Source organism: Chrysochloris asiatica, unplaced genomic scaffold (assembly GCF_000296735.1).
Source record: "Chrysochloris asiatica unplaced genomic scaffold, ChrAsi1.0 scaffold00069, whole genome shotgun sequence".
Lineage (NCBI taxonomy): Eukaryota > Metazoa > Chordata > Mammalia > Afrosoricida > Chrysochloridae > Chrysochloris > Chrysochloris asiatica.
This window is the reverse complement of record NW_006408587.1, coordinates 6980325-7000021: the sequence shown is the minus strand read 5'-3', so window position 1 is coordinate 7000021 and position 19697 is coordinate 6980325. Positions and strand designations below refer to the sequence as shown.

Sequence of the window (19697 nt, the reverse complement as noted above, 5' to 3'; positions counted from 1 at the left end):
TAGGAAAGGTGTGTGTCAGGAGTGTATTATTTCACCATACATACTTATTCTGTATGCTGAGTAAATAATACAAGAAGCTGGATTATATAAACAAAAACATGGCATCAGGATTGGAGGAGGATTTATTAACAGCCTGTGATATGCAGATTATGCAAATGCTTGCTGAAAGCTAAGAGGTCTTAATATACTTAATACAAAAAAAAAAACAAAGACCACAGCCTTTGGTATGGCTTGCACATCAGTGTTGAGAAAACAGAAATCCTCACTACTGGACCAGTAAACACATCCATGTAAGTGGAGAAAAGATTGAAGTTGTCAAAGACTTCATTTTTCTGGGATCATCAACAGTCATAGAAACAGCAATCAAGAAATCAAGTGACATATTGCATTAGGCAAATCTGCACAAGATCTTGTTAAACGTGTTGAAGGGCAAAAATGCCTGTTTGAGGACTAAGGTGGTGTGCCTGATCCAAGTCATGGTATTTTCAGTAACCTTCATATGCATGCAAAAGTTGGACAGTGAACAAGGAAGACCATAGAAGAATTGATGCATTCGAGTTGCGGTGTTGGAGGGAAATAGTAAAAGTATCATGGACTGCCAAAAGAACATCTGTGTTGGAAGAAGTACAACCATAATGCTCCTTGGAAGTCAGGATGGCCAGACTTCATCTCTCATACTTTATAGACATACTGTCAGGCGGGAACAGTCCCTGGAGAAGTATATCATGTTTGGTAAGTGGAAAAAAGAGGAAGACCTCACCCACCCACTGTGATGGATTAGCTCAGTGGCAGCAGTTACAGGCTCAGTAGTAGCAATAACTGTGAGATTGGCACGGACTGGACAGTGTTTTATTCTGGTGTGCATAGGGTCACTGTGAGTCAGTGCCCAGTTGATGTCACCTAACAACAACAAATCACAAGACTAACTCACGTGTAATTGGAATTTCAGAATAGGAAGAGACAGAATTAGAGAAAAAACTGCCCAAGACCTTCTTGCCTAACATCATGAAAGATAAGAAGATAGCCATTCAAGAAGTTAAATGAACTCCATACTAGCAAGCCCCTCCCACCCCCCAAATTAAAAACAAAAAACTCACGACATAAACTTTTTAAAACCAAAGATAAGGAAAAAATCCTGAGAGCAGCTCAGAAAAACTGAAAAGTTACCTACAAATGAGAACTAATAAGACTGTAAGTCCTGATTTGTCAGCAGAAACCATGTAGGCAAGAAGTCATTGGAATGACATATATAAAACTCTAAAAGGAAAAAAAAAAAAACTACAAACTGAGAATCATACATATCTAGCAAACTTGTCCATCAAATGTGACTGTGAAATTAGGACATTTCTACATAAATAGAAAGTACAAGAATTTGCAAAAATCAAACCATAAAAAAAAAAAAAAAAAAGACGCTAAAGGATGTTCTTGGGACAGAGACCCAACAATAGCAGACAGTAACCTGAGTCTAACATACATAAGGAGCTCTTGGTAGCGTAGTATTTACGAATTGGGCTGCTGTCCTCAGGGTTAGCAGTTTGAAACTACCAGTTCAACAAGAGAACAAGAGAAAGATGAGGCTTTCTGCTCCCGTAAAGATTTACAGCCTCAGAAACCCTGCACAGGGTTGCTGAGTCAGAACCACTCCACAGCACATAGCAACAACAACATACATAACAATATCAACCAGAACTCAACCCCCATTGAGATGGATTAGCTCAGTGAGAGCAGTAATGGGCTCAGGAGTAGCAATGACTGTGGAATGTTCAAAGTAAAGCTAGCCTGTTGTCAAGTGCTGCTGAGTTGGTTCCAACTCATAGTGACCCTGTATAAAGTTTTCAAGGAATGATCAGTGAATTTGAACTGCCAGTCTTGTAATTCAAACAACCTTGTGGTCCAGTAATTATCCTACATTGAATAGGGTCCCAGAGATAACCTGTTTGCAACAAAACATACAGTAAAAAAAGGGAACTTCCAAAAGTAAGGGAAATCAATAAAACTAGACCTTAGACACCAAGCCTTACCTCCTAACTCTAGTGCAATCCTTAACCCTTAATTAAACCTAGTCCTAACCATTACCCTAACACTAAGTGAAGTCCTAGGCCTTGTCTAGACCTAGCGTTAGTCCTAACCCTAACTCCTTACTCCTCGCCACCCCTATCGCTTACCCAACCACACTCAAACAGTTGAAAAGAAAAAACAAATTGGTACCGGAGGAAGTCCAAGCAGCACTAAAGGCCTTGGTGGAAAACAAGGCTCCAGGAATTGACTGAGTGTACAAAGTGAAATCCATCAGCAAACTGATACAGCAATGAAGGCACTCGTTCATACATGACAAGAAGTTTGGAGGCCGCAATTGGAAGAGATCCTCATAAGAGATGACTTAATGGAATGCAGACTTCATTGTACAGTCTGATTAATATCACATGCTCACAAGTAAGATTTTGCTGAAGATACTTCAATAATGGTTGCAGTAGTACATTGATAGGGAACGGTCAGAAATTCAAGTTGGATACAGATGTGGAACTAGGGTTATCGTATCAGATGGATCTTGGCTGGAAACAGAGAATACCAGAAAGATGTTTATGTGTGCTTTATGGACTACGTAAAAACTTCTGACTGTGTGGATCATGACAAACTATGAATAGCATTGTGGAGAATTGGGTATTCCAGAACAATTAATTATGCTCATGAGGAACCTGTAGAGTTCTAGAACATAGACCAAGAGGCAGTTGTTTGAACAAAACAAGGGAGGGAATACTGAGTGGTTTAAACCCAGGTAAGATGTGTGCCAGAGTTGTATCCTTTTACCATATTTATTCAGTCTGTATGCTGGGAAAATAATGTGAGAGCCTTGGTTATATGAAGCAGAATTTGGCATCAGGATTAGAAGAAGGCTTATTAACAAACTGCGATGTGCAGATGATGCAACCTTGCTTGCTGAAAGTGAAGAGGACTTAAGATACTTACATGCCTTTAGTATGAATTGCATGGTATTGTACAGAACCCCAAAACCCTCACATCTGAACCAACAGGCAACATCACGACAAATGGAGAAAAGACTGTTAAATCAAAAACTTCATTTTGCTTAGATCTATAATTAACACTCATGGAAGCAGCAGTCCAGAAATCTACTTGTACTACATTAGGCAAATCTGTTGCACAAGGCCTCTTTAAAATGTTCAAAAGCAAAAATAATAGTTTTGAAGACTACGGTACGCCTGACCCACGTGTGGTATTTTCAGTCGCTTCATATGCATTGTGAAAGTTGTACAATGATTAAGGAAGAACATAGAAGAATCGATGCATTTGAATGGTGGTGTTGGAAAAGAATATTGAAAGTACCATGGAGTGTCAGAAGAACAAACTAATCTGTCTTGGAAGAAGTATAACCACAGTGCTCCTTAAAAACAAGAATGGTGAGACTTCATCTCACATACTTTGGATATGTTTTCATGTCCGGGAGAAGGACTTCATATTTGGTAAAATGAAGGGTCACCAGTGAAGTGAAAGAACCCTAATGAGACAACTGATACAAAGGCCAAACTAGTGGGCTCAGAAGTAACAATTATGATGATGACATAGGACCTGAAAGTGTTTCGTTGTGTTGTTGTGTAGCGTTGTTGTGAATCGGATTCTACTTGATGGGACCATCAATAACAACAATCTTCAGATATGAAAGTGATTAAAATAAAAAGCTATCAAGCAGAGATGGGATGAGATTGATACCAAGCCACTGGAAATACCTCCAAGGAAACAGAAGCTAAACAGACAAAAACCTTTGCATAGAGCTAGTTCCCTGAATTTGGACTCCTAACCTAAATTGTGAGAAAATTACGTTGTTAAAGCCATCTACTTGTGATGTTTTTGTTACAGCAGCCCTGGATAACTAAGTGTTGCCTCCGCCTCCTTTTTTTCTGTTTTTTTTTTTTTTTTTTAAGAGTTGGCATTAATTGTACAATTGTTAGTAAAATACACCAGGCCTGGGCTTTTTAGGGGAAATTTTAATTTTTCTGTGGCCTATAGTTGTCCCACTAGCATTTTTTTTATTTTAGACCTCTTGTTTTCCTTAGTCAGCATAGCTAAAGGTCTGTCAGTTTTATGATCATTTTTAAGAACCAACTTTTAGCTTTGTCATTTTTCACTCTTGGTTTTTTAGTTTTTAAATCTTTTTTTTTTTTTTTTTCCTTTTATCTTCATTGCTTTCCTCCTACTGCTTAATCCAGTTTTAGTTTGCTCATTTTCTAATGTCTTAAATAGAAAGTTAAGTTACTGATTTTTAAGATCTTCCTTTCTCCCTATAGGTGAGTGAACAGCTACAACATTTCCTCCTAAGTATGTTACATTTTCATTCATCTCAAAGTAGTTCCAGAATTTCCTTGTAATTACTTCTGTGATCCATTGTTTATTTAGGATTATACTGTGTTGTTTCCAATTTTCCAAATTTCGTTCTGTTGTTGATTTCAAACTTTATTTCCTTGTAGTAAGAGAACATTGTATAATTTCTGTTCTTTCAAATCTATTTAGGTTTGTTTTGGTACATAATATAAGGTCTATCTGGAGAATATTTTACTTGTGCTTGATAATAATGTGTATTCTGTTCAGTGAAGCATTTTATGAGTGTCTCTTATGTCTAATGGCATGGCATGGCTGTGTGCCATGGAGTTGGTTCCGCCTCATAGCGACCCTGTACAGGGTTTCCGAGGCTGTAAATCTTTACGGGAGCAGAAAGCCTCATCTTTCTCCCTTGGAGCAGCTGGTAGTCTTGAGCTGCTGACCTTGCAGTTCGCAGCCCGAATAGGTTTAATCAAAAAGCAAAAAAAAAGCAAAACCACTGCCACTGAGTCGGTTCCAACTCATAATGACCTTGTATAGAGTTTCTGAGGAGCAACTTGTGGGTTTGAATCACCAGCCTTGTGGTTAGCTGTCCAATGCTGATCCTGTAGTACCATACCAGGACAAGACTTTCTGTCAAGTGCCGTTGAGTCAATTCCGACCCGTAGCGACCTTGTGTAGGGTTTCCAAGGAGCAGTTGGTGATCTTGAACCAACAACCTTGCAGTTCAAACGACTTTGCAATCTGACGCATTAACCCACAGTGCCACACCAGGACTCCAGGACAAGATGTAGATAACAATAAAATCAGATTTGAGTGTCTTTTCATCCTGTTTTGTTTTGTTTTGTTTTCTTTTTCTCATGATCATTTTAAAATGTAAGACTGAACTAGATTGGACCACTGGAGAATATATTCATAAATAACCTTTGGCTGATAACTGTGCTGTGCTTAGTGAATTAGAGAGGGAGTGTGATGGATCTAGGTGTAATAAGCACTTGACTGAGAATTATAAGGTCAGCTGTTCGAGATGAGACTTTATGCTCCCACAAAGATTTACAGCCTTGGAAACCCTTATACAGGGTTGCTATGAGTCGAAACCGACTGGATGGCACTTAACAATGAATTAGATTGAGTCAGTTCCAGCTCATAGTGACCCTGTATAGGAGTCCTGGGTGGCACATATAGGATCAGCAGTGGATTGCTAACCACAAGGTTGGCGTTTCAAACCCACAAGCCACTCTTTGGGAAACCCTATAAAGGGTTGCTATGAGCTCTGGTAGCGTAGTGGTTACGAATCGGGCTGCGAACCTTAAGGTCAGCAGGTTCGAAACTACCAGCTGCTCCGCGGGAGAAAGATGAGGCTTTCTACTCCCGTAAAGATTTACACCTTCGGAAACCCTGTACAGGGTCGCTATGGATCGGACCCGACTCAACAGCACTTAACAACAACAACAATGAGTCAGAACATCATTTAACATATAAAAACTAAGGAGACAAAACATCATGACTTAACCTCAAAATATATAATGCTACCATTTGATTACCCTTTTTTTTTTTTTTTTAAATTATAAAATGTTACATAAAGCAAGGAAATTGAGAGTAATGTTTAATCCTAGTATGAAAGACATGGCTTGTTTTAATAACAAGGGTATATTAGTTACAATTTAATACTGTCTTATATTTACCCCTTTATATGCTAAGAACAATTCATTTACTAGTTTATGTGTGTTGTTTTTGAGTGCTGAAGAGTGGGTTCCAACTCAGAAGGACTCCTTATGGGGTATCCAAGGAACAGCTCGTGGTTTGAATCGCCAGCCTTGTGGTTCGCAGTCCAATGCTGATCTTACAGCACCATACCAGGAGTCCAGCTTATATATGTTGTTGTTAGGTGTCATCAAGTTGGTACCAACCCATAGCGACCTTATGCACAGCAGAACAAAACACTGCCTGATCCTGGGCCAACCTCACTACTGTTGCCATGCTTAAATCCATCGATGCTGCCACTTGGCCAATCCATCTCATTGGGGGTCTTTCTCTTTTGCTCTGACCCTCCACCATTTATTTATTTAAAATTTTTTGTTGTTGCAAATTTGAGGGGGCTTCAAAAGTTACTTGAGAATGGAATTTTTCTGTGAATATATTGAAGCCACCTTGTATATATGACCAAAAATGTGCTACTTTACGCGTTGTTTTAAGCGTGCAATTTAGTGACATTAGTTATAGTCACCATGTTAAGCAGTCATCACCATTATCTATTTCCAAATGGTTTTCAGAACCCCTTTCAGTAGTACTTGTAGTTTCTCCCTTCTTCAGTCCTTGGAACTACTAATAAATGTTTGTGTGTCTGCATTTGCTGTTCAAGTGTGGTCCTGCAATACATGATACTTATCTCTTTATATCTGTCTTATTTCCTTTTGAACAATGTTTTCAGGATATATCTTTGTTGCAGCATGTATCAGCACTTCCTTTCTTTTTGACCGAATAATATTTTGTTACATGTATTTGCCATAGTTTGTTCATCCATTCATCTGTTGGTAAACCCTTGGTTATTCCCACCTTGTGGCTATTGTGAATAATGTTGCAATGAGCATCGATGTGCTTTTTCAGTCTTTTGGGGGGTTTATACTAAGGAGTGGCATTTTTGGGTCACATGGGTAATTCTTACTAACTTTTTGAGGAATCACTAAACTGTTCTCCACACCATTTTGCTTTTTACTAGCAGTGCACTTGCTAATACTTGTTTTCTGTTTTTCTGATAATAAACCATATTTGTGATGGTGAGATAGTATTTTGTGATTGTGATTTTCAGTTTTTAATAATATTGAACATCTTTGCATGTCCTCATTAACCATTCTTGTATCTTTGTTAGAGAAAATGTCTGTTCAAATCCTTTGTCCAATTTAAAGTTGTTTGTGTTCTTGTTGAGTTGGACTTGTTTATATATTTTAAGTATTAAGTACTAATCATATATGGTTGACTAATAATTGTCTTCCATTCTGTATGTTATCTAATCTCTTTTTTAACACAGTGCTTTGATGCACAAAATTTTAGTTTTTAATGAGATACAAATTGTTATTCTTGTTGATGCTTTAAAAAATATATCAAAGAAGCCATTACCTAATCAGAGATCATAAATATCTACTCCTGTGTTTTCTTCTTAAGAGCTTTATAATTTTAGCACATACATCTAGATCTCTGGTCCATTTGAGTTGATTTTTGCATATGGTTCTCAGCTTCATTGTTTTTCATGTGGATATTCATTTGTGTCAGGCATATGTTGAAAACTATTAATTTCTCATTGAATTATCGTGGTACCTTTGTCAGAGTAGTTGGCCAGAGATCTGTAGGTGGAGTCATTTGACAACTAAATTTTAGTGCTTGTGGCCCAGAATGTGATAACTTTAACTGAGGACAAAGACTTGGAATTGTAAGGAAAGGTCCTAGATTTCATCTAGACCTTTGATTGGACATCTAAGATGGGGAGGAATTCATTAAAATTTTCAAGAGCTTTTTGGTGTCCTTTGTAGTGTATTTCTTCAAGTATTGTGTGTTAGTCTGTTATAGTAGTGCTATTCTGGGATCCCCAATAGGCAAACAAAATTAAATATACCAGAATTGGTGAGTTGAATTTAAATCATTTTTCTTTTTTCTTCCAGTTAAAGGCATTAGGATTTCCTGAAGGACTTGTGATACAAGCATATTTTGCTTGTGAGAAGAATGAGAATTTGGCCGCCAATTTTCTTCTACAACAAAATTTTGATGAAGATTGAAAGAAACTTTTTTTTTTTCTTTTCTTTCTTTTTTTTTTTTTTTAATCTCACACTTCACACCAGTGCATTACACTAACTTTGTTCACTGGATTGTCTGGGATGATTTGGGCTCATATCCACAATACTTGGTATAAGGTAGTAGATTGTTGGGGTGGGAAGGGAGGGATATAGGATATAGGGCAGGGATAAATACAGTGCATGTCTGCTTAAATTAGCAGATGCCGCAAATCCACACAATGTGTAAAATATTGTACAACCAAAAATCAGCTTTTGCAGGTCTTTATTTCTTCTATAAAACAGTAGGTAACTTTTCCTAGGCTTCACTCTTTTTAGTGTCATAGATCCAGAAATTTAGTGTAATGCCCTGCTTTGTATTTCTTTGACTTAACATTGGTTTCAGAAAGAATCTTTGCTACCTAGAATCTACAGTCTCTATTTCATGGCAACACTGGATAATAGCTTTGTGGAATTGAAAATTTTTTTGGAGCAACTGCAAACAGAAATGCCAAATTATTGATGGTTATTGTTGCTGCTTCAAATAAGTATACAGTTAATGTGTAAGGGAGCCCATTCTTTCATGTTAAATACTTGGGGCAGGGGGAGAGGGGAACCTTTTCTTAAAATGAAAATAATTACTGCTATTTTAAAATGTCTTGATCATTGAATGTGAGACCCTTCTAACATAATTTGAGACGCTGTGCAAGTATAGGCAGAGTTATTTTCCTGTTTATATTTTGTTTGTTTGTTTGTGTGGGGGGATTGATAGGTGTTGAATTACTGTTTACTTCATTGTTATATTGCAGTAAAAGTTTTCAAACAACTATTGCATGTTTGCTTTTGATGTATCCCTTTGTGAAATATGAGCACTTTTGGGGGCCAATGGAGAAATGCAGCATTTACGCTCCTCTTCATCTTTCCTCAACAAAAATGTGTTTATAAATGATTTTAAATTACTGCCCTTCATTAAACCCATAAAAGACTGATTTAGTAAAAAATGGATGCAAATGTTTCAAAACTAGGTTTCTGACATTTGTAAATATGTTTTCTTTATTAGATAAGAATGTATGGCCATTAAAGTCATTAGTATTATATTAACTCTGAAAATGAAAAGGTGGATGACGTTTAACCAAATTGGAAACAAAAAGACTTGTGAAACTTTTTAGTAGAGTTGGGAGTTTCAGTTGGAAAAGTACCTTAAACATCTACAATCAGGGTATCTCATGACATATTAAAAGAAAAATCTTAATAGTAGTGCTGGTTTTATTTGGATTTTTAAAATCTGTTTTCTTTTGATTTTCCTTCATAGGTATTGTTATTTATAAATTACAAAAGGGGGCAGTTGTCTACTCATTCATTTAAATTTGTTATGCCTAAATATAAACAAGATTTAAAGAAATAGTCCACTGCTGCCCCCCAACCCCCCACATACACACCAGATACTGAGTAAAAAGACGGATTTGCACAGATTTTCCCCTTCATAGTGTTGCAATATTCTTAGTACAGTTTGGTGATTTTTAAGCTTTTACGTCATGCACTCATAAGCTGTCACCTATGAAAATAAATGAAACCATGATTCCCCCCCCCACACACACACACAATGTTATCATGTAGTTTAATTTTTATGTGTTTTTTCCATAACCATGATAAGTCTTTGGACTTTATATTAACTGTATGTTTTATAATGGATCATGCATAATGTCTCAGGAGAATAAAATGAGAATCCATAAACTGTATATCTTTCCAGTCCTGGGGTGGAAAGAAGGGTGGCATTTCTGATTGGAAAGTGGAATGCTCATGTATTAACATTCTGCCTCCTGCCTTACTGCTCAGAGCATACTGAAAACCTGAAGAGAAAACACAAAGTAGCAGCAGCAACCTAGCAGCCTCTTCTTTTTTCTGGAAAGTGACAACAGAAGATGATGACGTGGAGCTCTTGTCCTTGGACAACAGAACATCATATAGTAGAGTTGACCTGAAGACAGCTCAGGCCAAGTTTGGGCCTTCCTTTACCTTGTTTGTCTCTTTCCTGATAGACTTAAAGAACACTATAAAAGAAATAGGCTTTTTTGACCTTTTGCTTTTGTCTTTATAATTTACAAACCATTCTGCTCAATCTCCTAATGTAAGTGATGGAATTTGATGATACAGGTATTCTGTCATCTGGCTCTGGAGGTATATATATTGTTACAGTTGCTCTATGGAAAATATGAGGAAGCCTGAGTTTATATGTTAGGCCTGTACAAGTCTGAGTAGGATGCCATCCATCCTGTTGGCAGGTATTTTTTTTTCACTGTTTAAAATTAATGAAGTGTTCCACCACATACTTTATCCCTGTACTAGATGGCTAGGATTCTAGAGAATTGATGATAAAATATTTTTAATACATCTGACATTGCATTTCTCATTTTTTCAGTGACTGCCACGTAGAATTTTAGATTTAAAAATTGATAGTGTTGTGATCACGGTTAAGTGTCATTGAGTTGGTTCCGACTCAGCAACCCTGTATATGGTTTCCAAGGAGTGGCTGGTGAGTTTGAACCACTAACACGATTAGCAGTCCAGTGCTGATCCTACAGCACCACACCAGAATTCTGCTATAATCACTAGTTCTATTTTCTTAAGTAATTGGTGAATGTTGCACCCAGGCACTGGGTCAGACTAACTGGGTCTCCATATCTCTCCATGTATGTTGTTGTTGTTAAGTGCCGTCGAGTCAGTTCTGACCCATAGCGACCCTGTACAAGGTTTCCGAGGGTGTAAATCTTTACGGGAGTAGAAAGCCTCATCTTTCTCCCGCGGAGCGGCTGGTAGTTTCGAACCGCTGACCTTAAGGTTCACAGCCCAATTCGTAACCACTACGCTACCAGAGCGTAGTTTGTTTTTATTCTCAGTCAACACAGACAGACATGGAATACATGACAGGATATGAGTCAAGATTCATGATTGCCAAGTGAAGGGCTACTGGAGATTGCAGTGAAATTCCCATTCTCCCCTCACTTGTCACAGCAGCCTAAAACCAACTACAAAAGGTCAATCCAAAGTAAGCAATTGCAGGGAATGAATACTTCCCAGCCAACTCTTATTTTCGTGGGTTTTCTGGCTGTGAAACTGGTCAGCATGTCTTTTCAGCTGCCGACCTATTTTGCTTCACTCTGTCAGGCTGACAAACTACAGTGACAAGCCCTGTGAGTTGTGAGGTGTGTCCATAATTGCTGAGAAAACAGCACTCTGTCCATCTTGCCTGTAGTTGCTCTCATGCTGCAAGGGCCATGGTGCTGTGAACTACAATGGTATTAGGCCCAATGCCTGAAATAGTTACTTTTCCCATTTTAGAAAGATTTAGTCAGTCCCTGTTCTATGACTCACCTAGCATAAATAAAATTGTATGCTCCTTTGTGTAACTTTTTGGCAATTTTAAACTCTGGACTTCAAGTCTGTTTCAGTTTGGTTCTCATGTATGCAGCATGTCTTCCCAGAGAACTGGTATCACCTCCACTGCAGAAGAGGCAATGATCTGCCAAAAAATAGAGTCTAGCATGTGTAGACTGCCATTTCAAGATGATTCCTTACTGTTGGTTTGCTTCTCTAAACAGTAAAGTAGTGAAATGGAACACAAAAGCATTTGACTTACTGATGCGTTTCCCCCATATATTGCTGTTGGAAAAGTGCTGTCAAGTCAGTTGAGGCTCAGCAACCCTGTATAGGGTTCCCGAGGAGTGGCTGGTGAGTTTGAACTGCCGGCCTTGTGGTCTGGTTCATTACCCAGCACCACACCAGGATTCCTCCAAAAATCAGGTTAATGCATTTGGGGATCTTTGGGCCCTGGGAATCAGAGTGGGCACTTGGGGGGGTGGGGAGGTGCATCTTAACCCCAGCTGGAAGAAAGTGCACGGAGCCCTAGAGGGTGGAATACAGCAGTCGGACCTGTTAGGTAGCAGAGTAGTTTCCATGGCTTTGTGCAGGTTTTGAGGAGGGAGGGAAGTGTGATATGGAGGCAAAGGCTCTGACTTGCTAAGAAAAAGCAATGTTTGGGGACTTGTAAGGACTGATAATGACAAGTTGGCTGTAAAAGGCCTTTCATATCACTATGTTAGATTTGGAAAGCTTAGTGCCTCAAGTAGGATTTACTGTCAGATGTCTTGAGAGAGAAAGGCAGTAGGATAAGGGTTGAGTGTAACTACAGCATCATAGCAATCAACCTGTCTTGTGTTGAACAAAACCGGTATTTACATCATCTCTGAGAAATACTGGCCAACCTAACAATTGTCTATTAGAACCATACATTTGGTCAGTTTCCAACATTTGTCAAATGGCTGCTTCTCATTTTGTAAAACTTACAAAATGAGAAAGTGCTGGAACAAAAGAAAAGCTTTGTAGATCAGTCATGTGTGGAAGGAGAACTAATCCCAATTTGTATTTGTATCCTAGCTGCCAGATATACCTTAAGCAGAAATTTTCTTCATTAAAACATGTCCCCTTTGTCCTTAGGTGTCCGAGTATTAACCTCAGGATTCATGCTTTTTTTTTTTTAAATCAAAATTTCCAGATTTTATAATGTGCAGCAAAGCATTTATGAAATTTCATAATGCCAAGTGGTATCCTGTGTTGCCTTCTGTAGTCAAACATTTGCTAAGATTACGGCAGTGTCATAATCATCTTTAAGGATAAAAACTCCTTGGGTCATGGTTTGCAGCATGAATTTGTTAGAAACTTATGGGAAAACATGGTTTTCAACAGCTTTGCTCTTGGGATTGTAGTGTCACTTATGATGCTGTCTGGAGGTGGCTTGTCAACTCACACTGTATCTTCCTTACACTCAGACCTATTATAAGTGCCATCAAGTCAGTTCTGACTCATAGCAACTGTCTACAGGGTTTTCAAGGAGCGGCTGGTGAGTGAACTGCCATCCAGTGCTTATCCTACAATGCTGCATCAGTCAGTCATTCTTTTGGCCTTCACCATTTCTCACGTGAATTACTGTGGCAATTGCCTTGTAAGGTAACTTCATTCTTAAGTGATGATGGTGGTTGTAAAGGCTTTGCTATTATGATATGGCAAATTTTGGAAAGCCACAGTATCTCAAGTAGAGTCACTGAGGAAAGTAACTAGGAGGGCCAAAGAAACATCAGTGATGACAAATTTGCGTCATGTGCATGATATTGTGGATGCCAAAATGAAATGGGTCATGGTCTCTGTCACTGAACTGTGGTTACAGTTCCAGTCACAGTGTATTCTTCAGCAGATGTAGTAAAACTTTCCTGGAGCACAAATTAGAAAAGCATCATCCCAGACTTCCTGTTTTATTCTTGTCTTTGATCTGGGCTCTCATTTTCCAGTCTGAGCTTCTCAACCTTGCTTAGATTTGTTGTTGTGGTTGTTATGTGCCATCGAGTCGGTTCCGACCCATAGCGACCCTGTGTAGGGTTTCCGAGGGTGTAAATCTTTACGGGAGTAGAAAGCCTCATCTTTCTCCCGCGGAGCAGCTGGTAGTTTCGAACCGCTGACCTTAAGGTTCGCAGCCCGATTCGTAACCACTACGCTACGGAAACCCTGTACAGGGTCGCTATGGGTCGGAACCGACTCGACGGCACTTAACAACATTGCTTAGATTAGGGGCACTTAACTTATTAAGTGTTGTTGAGTCGGTTCCAACCTATAGCAACTCTGTATAGGGTTTCCGAGGAGCAACTGGTGAGCTTTAACCACAGACCTTGGGGTTCAAGCTGACCTTGCAGTCTAGCACATTAATGCCTCACCAGGACTCCTAGAATGGGGTTGTTAAGTACCGTGGAATCGGTTTTGACACACAGTGACCCTGCACAGGGTTTCCAAGGCTGCAAATCTTAACGGGAGCAGAAAGCTGCATCTTTTGCCCATGGAACAAACAGCTGGTAGTTTTGAACTTCCGACCTTGAGGTTAGCAGCCTGATTCGTAACCACTATGCTACCAGAGCTCCTTTAATAGAGACATATTCAGGGCAGTTGGAGAACTTGGGCTCATCAACCCTATCCCTAAGCAGCCTCATCTTTCTCCCATTGTTCTGTATAAGTATTGATTTTATGAAAAGGTATATAAGCTGTACCTTACAGTTTGAATTGCCATCTAGTCAGTTCCAAGTCAGTGACATTTTGCAGGGTTTCCAAGGAGCAGTTGGTAGATTTGAACTGTCAACCTTATAGTTAGCAGTCTGGTGCTTATCCTGTTAATGGTCTTCCACACAACCAGAGATGGATACTGCCAATCATGACCTTAAGGCTCAAGGAATCAAGATCGGTGATATGGATACTGGGTCTAGTTATTAACAATTTGTTCTCTCAGCCTGTACATCTGACAGGAGTGAATACCTTGAATTAGAATTATCTACATAATTCTCTGTATTAAACTAAGGAATGAGGAAACATGATAAGCTCTTTGAAGTAAAGGGATGGATAAATGGAAAAGGATCAAAGTTTGGGGAACTTATGTCATTTTTCCTGAGACTCTAGGCTTTCTCCTTACCTTTTCTGCTACCCTTTCAGTTCCAAAAACCAACAATGGAGTTGAACAATGAACAATATCCCAATGGCCACTCTCTTTTTCTTTGCTCAGTCTCAGGAACCTTTTCACAGATTGAGACGGACCTGACAGTACCGTGACTGGCTGGCTGTGTGGACTATGGTGTTCTGTGGACACATTCCAAATGAGTCTAGGTCCGAGCATCAGATGGATAACTGGATAACTAACATGACTCTCCAGAGACCTTTTGCTAAGGAGGCAATCGGACACAAAGCGGTATCTTCATATCCTTTATTAGTAGCTGTGTGACCCAAAGCAATTCACTACCTTAGTGTCCTAAATTCCTCGTCTGTCAAACTGATACCAGTCCCATTGGTTGCTTGTTGGGATCGTGAGACAATAACATCTTTAGGCCAGGTTTAGTTTTTTGATGAGGGAGCTGACTGCCTTCCCTGAAGTCAGAATGTGGGGGGGAAATGCCATGAACCTTTCTCAAAACTGATGTGACGTTTGCAAGGAGAGTGCTGGGATAACTTACTTTCAATAGGGTCAAGTGAACCTTCTTAATCATAGGTACCTTTATCCTTCCTGCTTCAACATTGTCCCCTTGGTGTTTCCAGGGGGTTGGCGGGCAGAAGCTCAAACATTTGCCTACTAAGCAATGGGAAATTTTATTAACTTTCTAAATAACATTGAATTTCCCCCTTTTCAGTTTCTAAGCCAAGGAATTGGCAACTACAAGAGAGGGCTTCAAAAAGTTCATGGAAAATTTCGTTGTCTTTCAATTCCATTTTCCCATGAACTTTTTTTTTTTTTTTTTAATGTACCTGCTCGTTCACTGGTTCCTCAGTAATAGAGTTTTGCTTTTAATTTTTCATTGTAAATAGGGTGAAGGTTTACAGAGCAAGCATTCAACAAATCCTACACACATCTCCTGGATTGCAATCCTCTCAATGTGGTATCATTGATCCCACTTCCTCTCTGTGCTCCTTGTTTCTATTCCTTAACCTTGCTGAACGATGTCGTAGGATAAATGCTGCCCTTGTGATCTTGAATGGTGGACCATTCTATGGTGTGTAGACCTCACTAGTGGTGGTAGTTCCCCTGTAGACCTATCTATTGCTTGGCTGAAAATTGAACCACAGGGGTGAGTTCAGTTCCAGACCTGAAGGTGATCAAGGGCTGTCGTCTCACGTTCCACCAGTCTCCATCTACCCAGTAAGCCTGGCCTTTTTTTGATTTTTGAGTTCGTTTTCTGTCACTTTATCTAGGACCTTCTAATGTGATTCCTTTTGGAGCAGGAGGTAGGGGTAGCTGGGCACCGTCTGGTTGTGGTCTCCGGGTCATGGAGAATGATATTTCCATGGTCCACTAGCCTGTTAGACTAACGATTTCCATGCGTTTTCAGTTTTCATCCCCCTTTTTACCTCTGCACAGGGAGAGACCAATAGTTGCACCTTAGATGGCCATTCATGAGGTTATTAGATCCCAGTCGTTGCTCACCAAAGTAGGATGTACAACATGGTGGACTATGGATTATGTGTTATGTCATGACCTTGATGTTCCCCAAGACTATGGTCCTGAGACCCTAGACTCAGCAACTCATTCCCTTAAGGGGGTTGGTTATGGCTAACACATTTTCACAACTTCGCACCCTGTAATCTCCACCACACTTATCTCCATCAACTTTTGAGTCTCCTTCATACACCTCTCCAGGTTAAATTTAATAGAGAATATGACAAACTTGCCTAATGAAATGCCCCATGGCTCCTTTTAGCCATCCTGAGGGACCATCTTTCTCTTGTGGATGTTTTCCTCAGTTTCTTCTGACAGGATCGAGGGACGGACTGAGACTTTGGATGGTGTCTGGTACCATCCAGTGATGAAGCCCAGTGTCTCTCACAGGTGATCTCCAGCCTCCAACTGAGCCACTTCCAGTGACATGATGCTCACTATTGCCAGCTCAACCTCTTAAATTTCAGACACTCTAGTGGTGGAAAGTTCCCAAGCTTCCCTCTGCCACTCTCCATAGACTATCCTAGGCCCTAGTTCACATTTGAGGGTCACACGGAGCCTATTCAACTCTTTTCCCTAAATCAACCCTGTAGGTCTATATAAGACCAAGTCTTATCATCACTAGGAAACTCATTTGGAATGGGTTGTGTCATGTCACCCATCCTGATGAGCACAATATTTCAGGGACATTCTAAGTTGTGTGAACTCAAAGGGAAGTCTCATCTTCATTTTTCTGTGCATAATACCTCTAAAAGCATAATTTTTTTTTTTTTTTTCGGATTGCTGCCAGCTCTAGCAGAATTTCTTTCTTTCTTTCTTTTTTTTTAATGTTTTACTGTGAATTATGTGATAGTTTACATGGGAGAACATTAGTTTTACATTCATTCTATCGTATATCGTCTCATTGCCATGGTTACAATCCCCTCCATGCAATCCTTCCCCCCCGTACCCCCCAGGTCTTCAGCACACAGTTGCTCTCCCTCTCTGGATCTAAAGTCTCCAGCTGCTCCATCGCTCCACGTCATCATCTCTGGCTCCATTTCAGGCATCACTGCTTTTCTGGGTAGGGTCCCGCTCTCTGCTCTTCTCCCTTGATGGTCCTAGGGACCTTCGTTCCTAGACTGAAAAGTTAATCACTCCCCTCCTTGCTATAAAACATCTACCTTTACATTTCTGACCCTCACAATCTGTCCTGATAACAATTATTCACTATTGTATCACAAGAGGCCCGTCTGCATTTCATTGCATCAACCCCGCCTAGACAGATTGAATACTACTCACTGGAGATTCTACCTTCCTCCGTGCCCTCTGTATTTAGGTTCCCTCTTGAAAGCTTGTAAGCTAGTCACTTCTTGCCTTTAGCCCCCCACTCCCCATTTTGGGTAGCCAATGTCCAAGTTGCCCATCCCTGTCTACTCTGTGTGGAGGATGTGGGAATGATTCTTGCTAACAGCCTAAATTTGAGATTGTTTGACAGCTACATCACACCAGGGTCTTAGATTGAACAGTTGTGCCAACACCAGGTTTCAAGGTGTACATGCAGTTGGGGTTCCTGTCTGGCCCATCATACAGAAGAAAAGCAGCGTGCCATAGCATCACGTATCTCTGGCTACTGTTGTTATAAAGTCCTTTCTGGCCCAAGAGAAGGGAGTGAACATAACCCAGGTGTTTCACCTTGACCTAAGTGCTTTACTTACACTAGGTATTACTGCCTGGCCCTTCCTGTTTCCTGTTGTCTGACCTGGACTCACTCCAGGTAGCACCTTCCAACTGGTATAAAGCGGAGGTTATAATCCTCTCACTGGACCATGTGGGTTCTTCAGCCAGGGGCCCCTGCAGCCCCTAACGAAGAGAACCAGCAATGTTTCAAAGGGTCTTCTGTTGACAGGAATGCTTTTGCAACCTCCCGTTGGTCTTCTTTCCTCTGCAAAGCTCATAATCTTGAGCTACATGGTGAAATTCTGAGCAATCATAGACTTTCACAACTAACCCTGGGAGAGCTGCACAGCGAGTCCTTCCATGAAGGAGCATCTGGGTGGTGGTCACCATGCCCTCTGAAAGCAGTCATTAACAATAGCTAACATTTGTTGAGCATTTCCTATGTCGGAAGAGGCTAACTGCCTTTCATACTCTGTGGCAAATACCATAATTATTCCCTTGTTCATCTCCTCAGATAGAGGAACAGGCACGGAGAGCTTAAATAATGTGATCAAAGTTACACAGTATGTGATGTGCCTGGGAATCTTGCTTTGCTTTTGTTTTGAATTGTGAAAATATACACACCAGAACAATGACCAGCACAACGTCCACATTTATGGTTCAATGACATTGATTACATTTTTCTTGTGTCACCATTATCACTATCGTTTTCTGAAATATTCCATCACCTTTAACATAAACTCAGTGCCCCCTCCAAACAAGAATTTCATGTTTTTCTAAATATAACTTTTTCGAAATCATTTTAAATTTACAAAAAAAGTTGCAAACATAGGGCAGAGAGCTGCTTCACCCAGCTTCCCCTAAGCTAAAAGCTTACATAACCATGGAACATTTGTCACCACTGAGAAATTAACACGAGGACATTACTGTTGACTCCAGATTTTATGTGGGTTTTGACTAATGTCCCTTTACTGTCCCAAGATGTAATCCAAGATACGGGATTGCATTTAGCAACCTAGTGCTTTTGACTCTCAGATGTGAACGTTTGACCTGTCTTACTGCCCACTGTTCCACCAAGCCTGTGGGACCGCAAACCACTCAGTGCTCCTGCCCCAGGTGTGTGTGGGCAACCCAGAAGGTGGCCTGTTGACTAAGCCACTGTTTCCTCTGCAAGGATGTCCTCTGTGTTCGCTTGTGGAAGAACTCCCACCAGGCCCAACTCAGAAATGTGCTTGTTTTGATTCTGTTCCACTGCTGTGTGTGTCTGGGGGTAGGGCTGTATTGGGGCACCCAGAGCTACTTCAGGCTTGACCTCACCCCCTTCGTATCCTCTCACCCACTGGTTGCCACTGCTCACTGACCCTGCACGTTTGGTTTGAGGGAAAAATTGCTAATTAGACCCCTGTTCTCTCCCACACCGTTCAGTTCCTCACAGACTTCATACATGTCCTCTGAGTATCTCCTCTGGGTCCTGAGCCCCATAGAAAACTGCACAGACCTATCCCAGCCCCACCTTTATACTAGGGAAGCTACCACTACCAGCTGCAATGTGGACAAGACGCTAGTTATTGCATTCCATTCCCAGCTTTGCCATGTGCTTTTCGTAAGACTTCCCAAGTTGTTCCAGGCCTGGGTTTCTTACAGAACCAAATGTATTCTCTGCAAAGTAGTCAGAGTGTGATGGAGCTATGGTTTGGATCAAGTGTCTTTTACCCGCTGTGTGAAATTTGCCAGGCTAATTAACTTCCCTGTGCCTCAGTCTCTTCATCTGTAAAATGGGGATTATAACCTTCATTTTAAACAGCTCTGTGAGGATGAGGGGATTAATAGATGCGAAGCCTTTACAACAGTGTCTGGCATGAATGCTTAACCGTAAATATTATCCTAATTCACTGGTATGTTTAGATAGTAATATACAATCATTA

The 19697-nt window shown here is 40.3% G+C and overlaps 1 protein-coding gene across 1 annotated transcript in view; it reads left to right on the top strand.

Annotated features, from left to right (window-relative positions):
- Positions 1-8102, top strand: part of RAD23B (RAD23 homolog B (S. cerevisiae)) — a 61866-nt gene extending 53764 nt beyond the window's left edge. The window contains exon 10 of the mRNA XM_006864692.1: positions 7989-8102. Within this exon, the coding sequence (XP_006864754.1) occupies positions 7989-8102 (114 nt within the window). The remainder of the gene's footprint in view (positions 1-7988) is intronic.
- The last annotated feature ends 11595 nt before the right edge of the window (positions 8103-19697 follow it).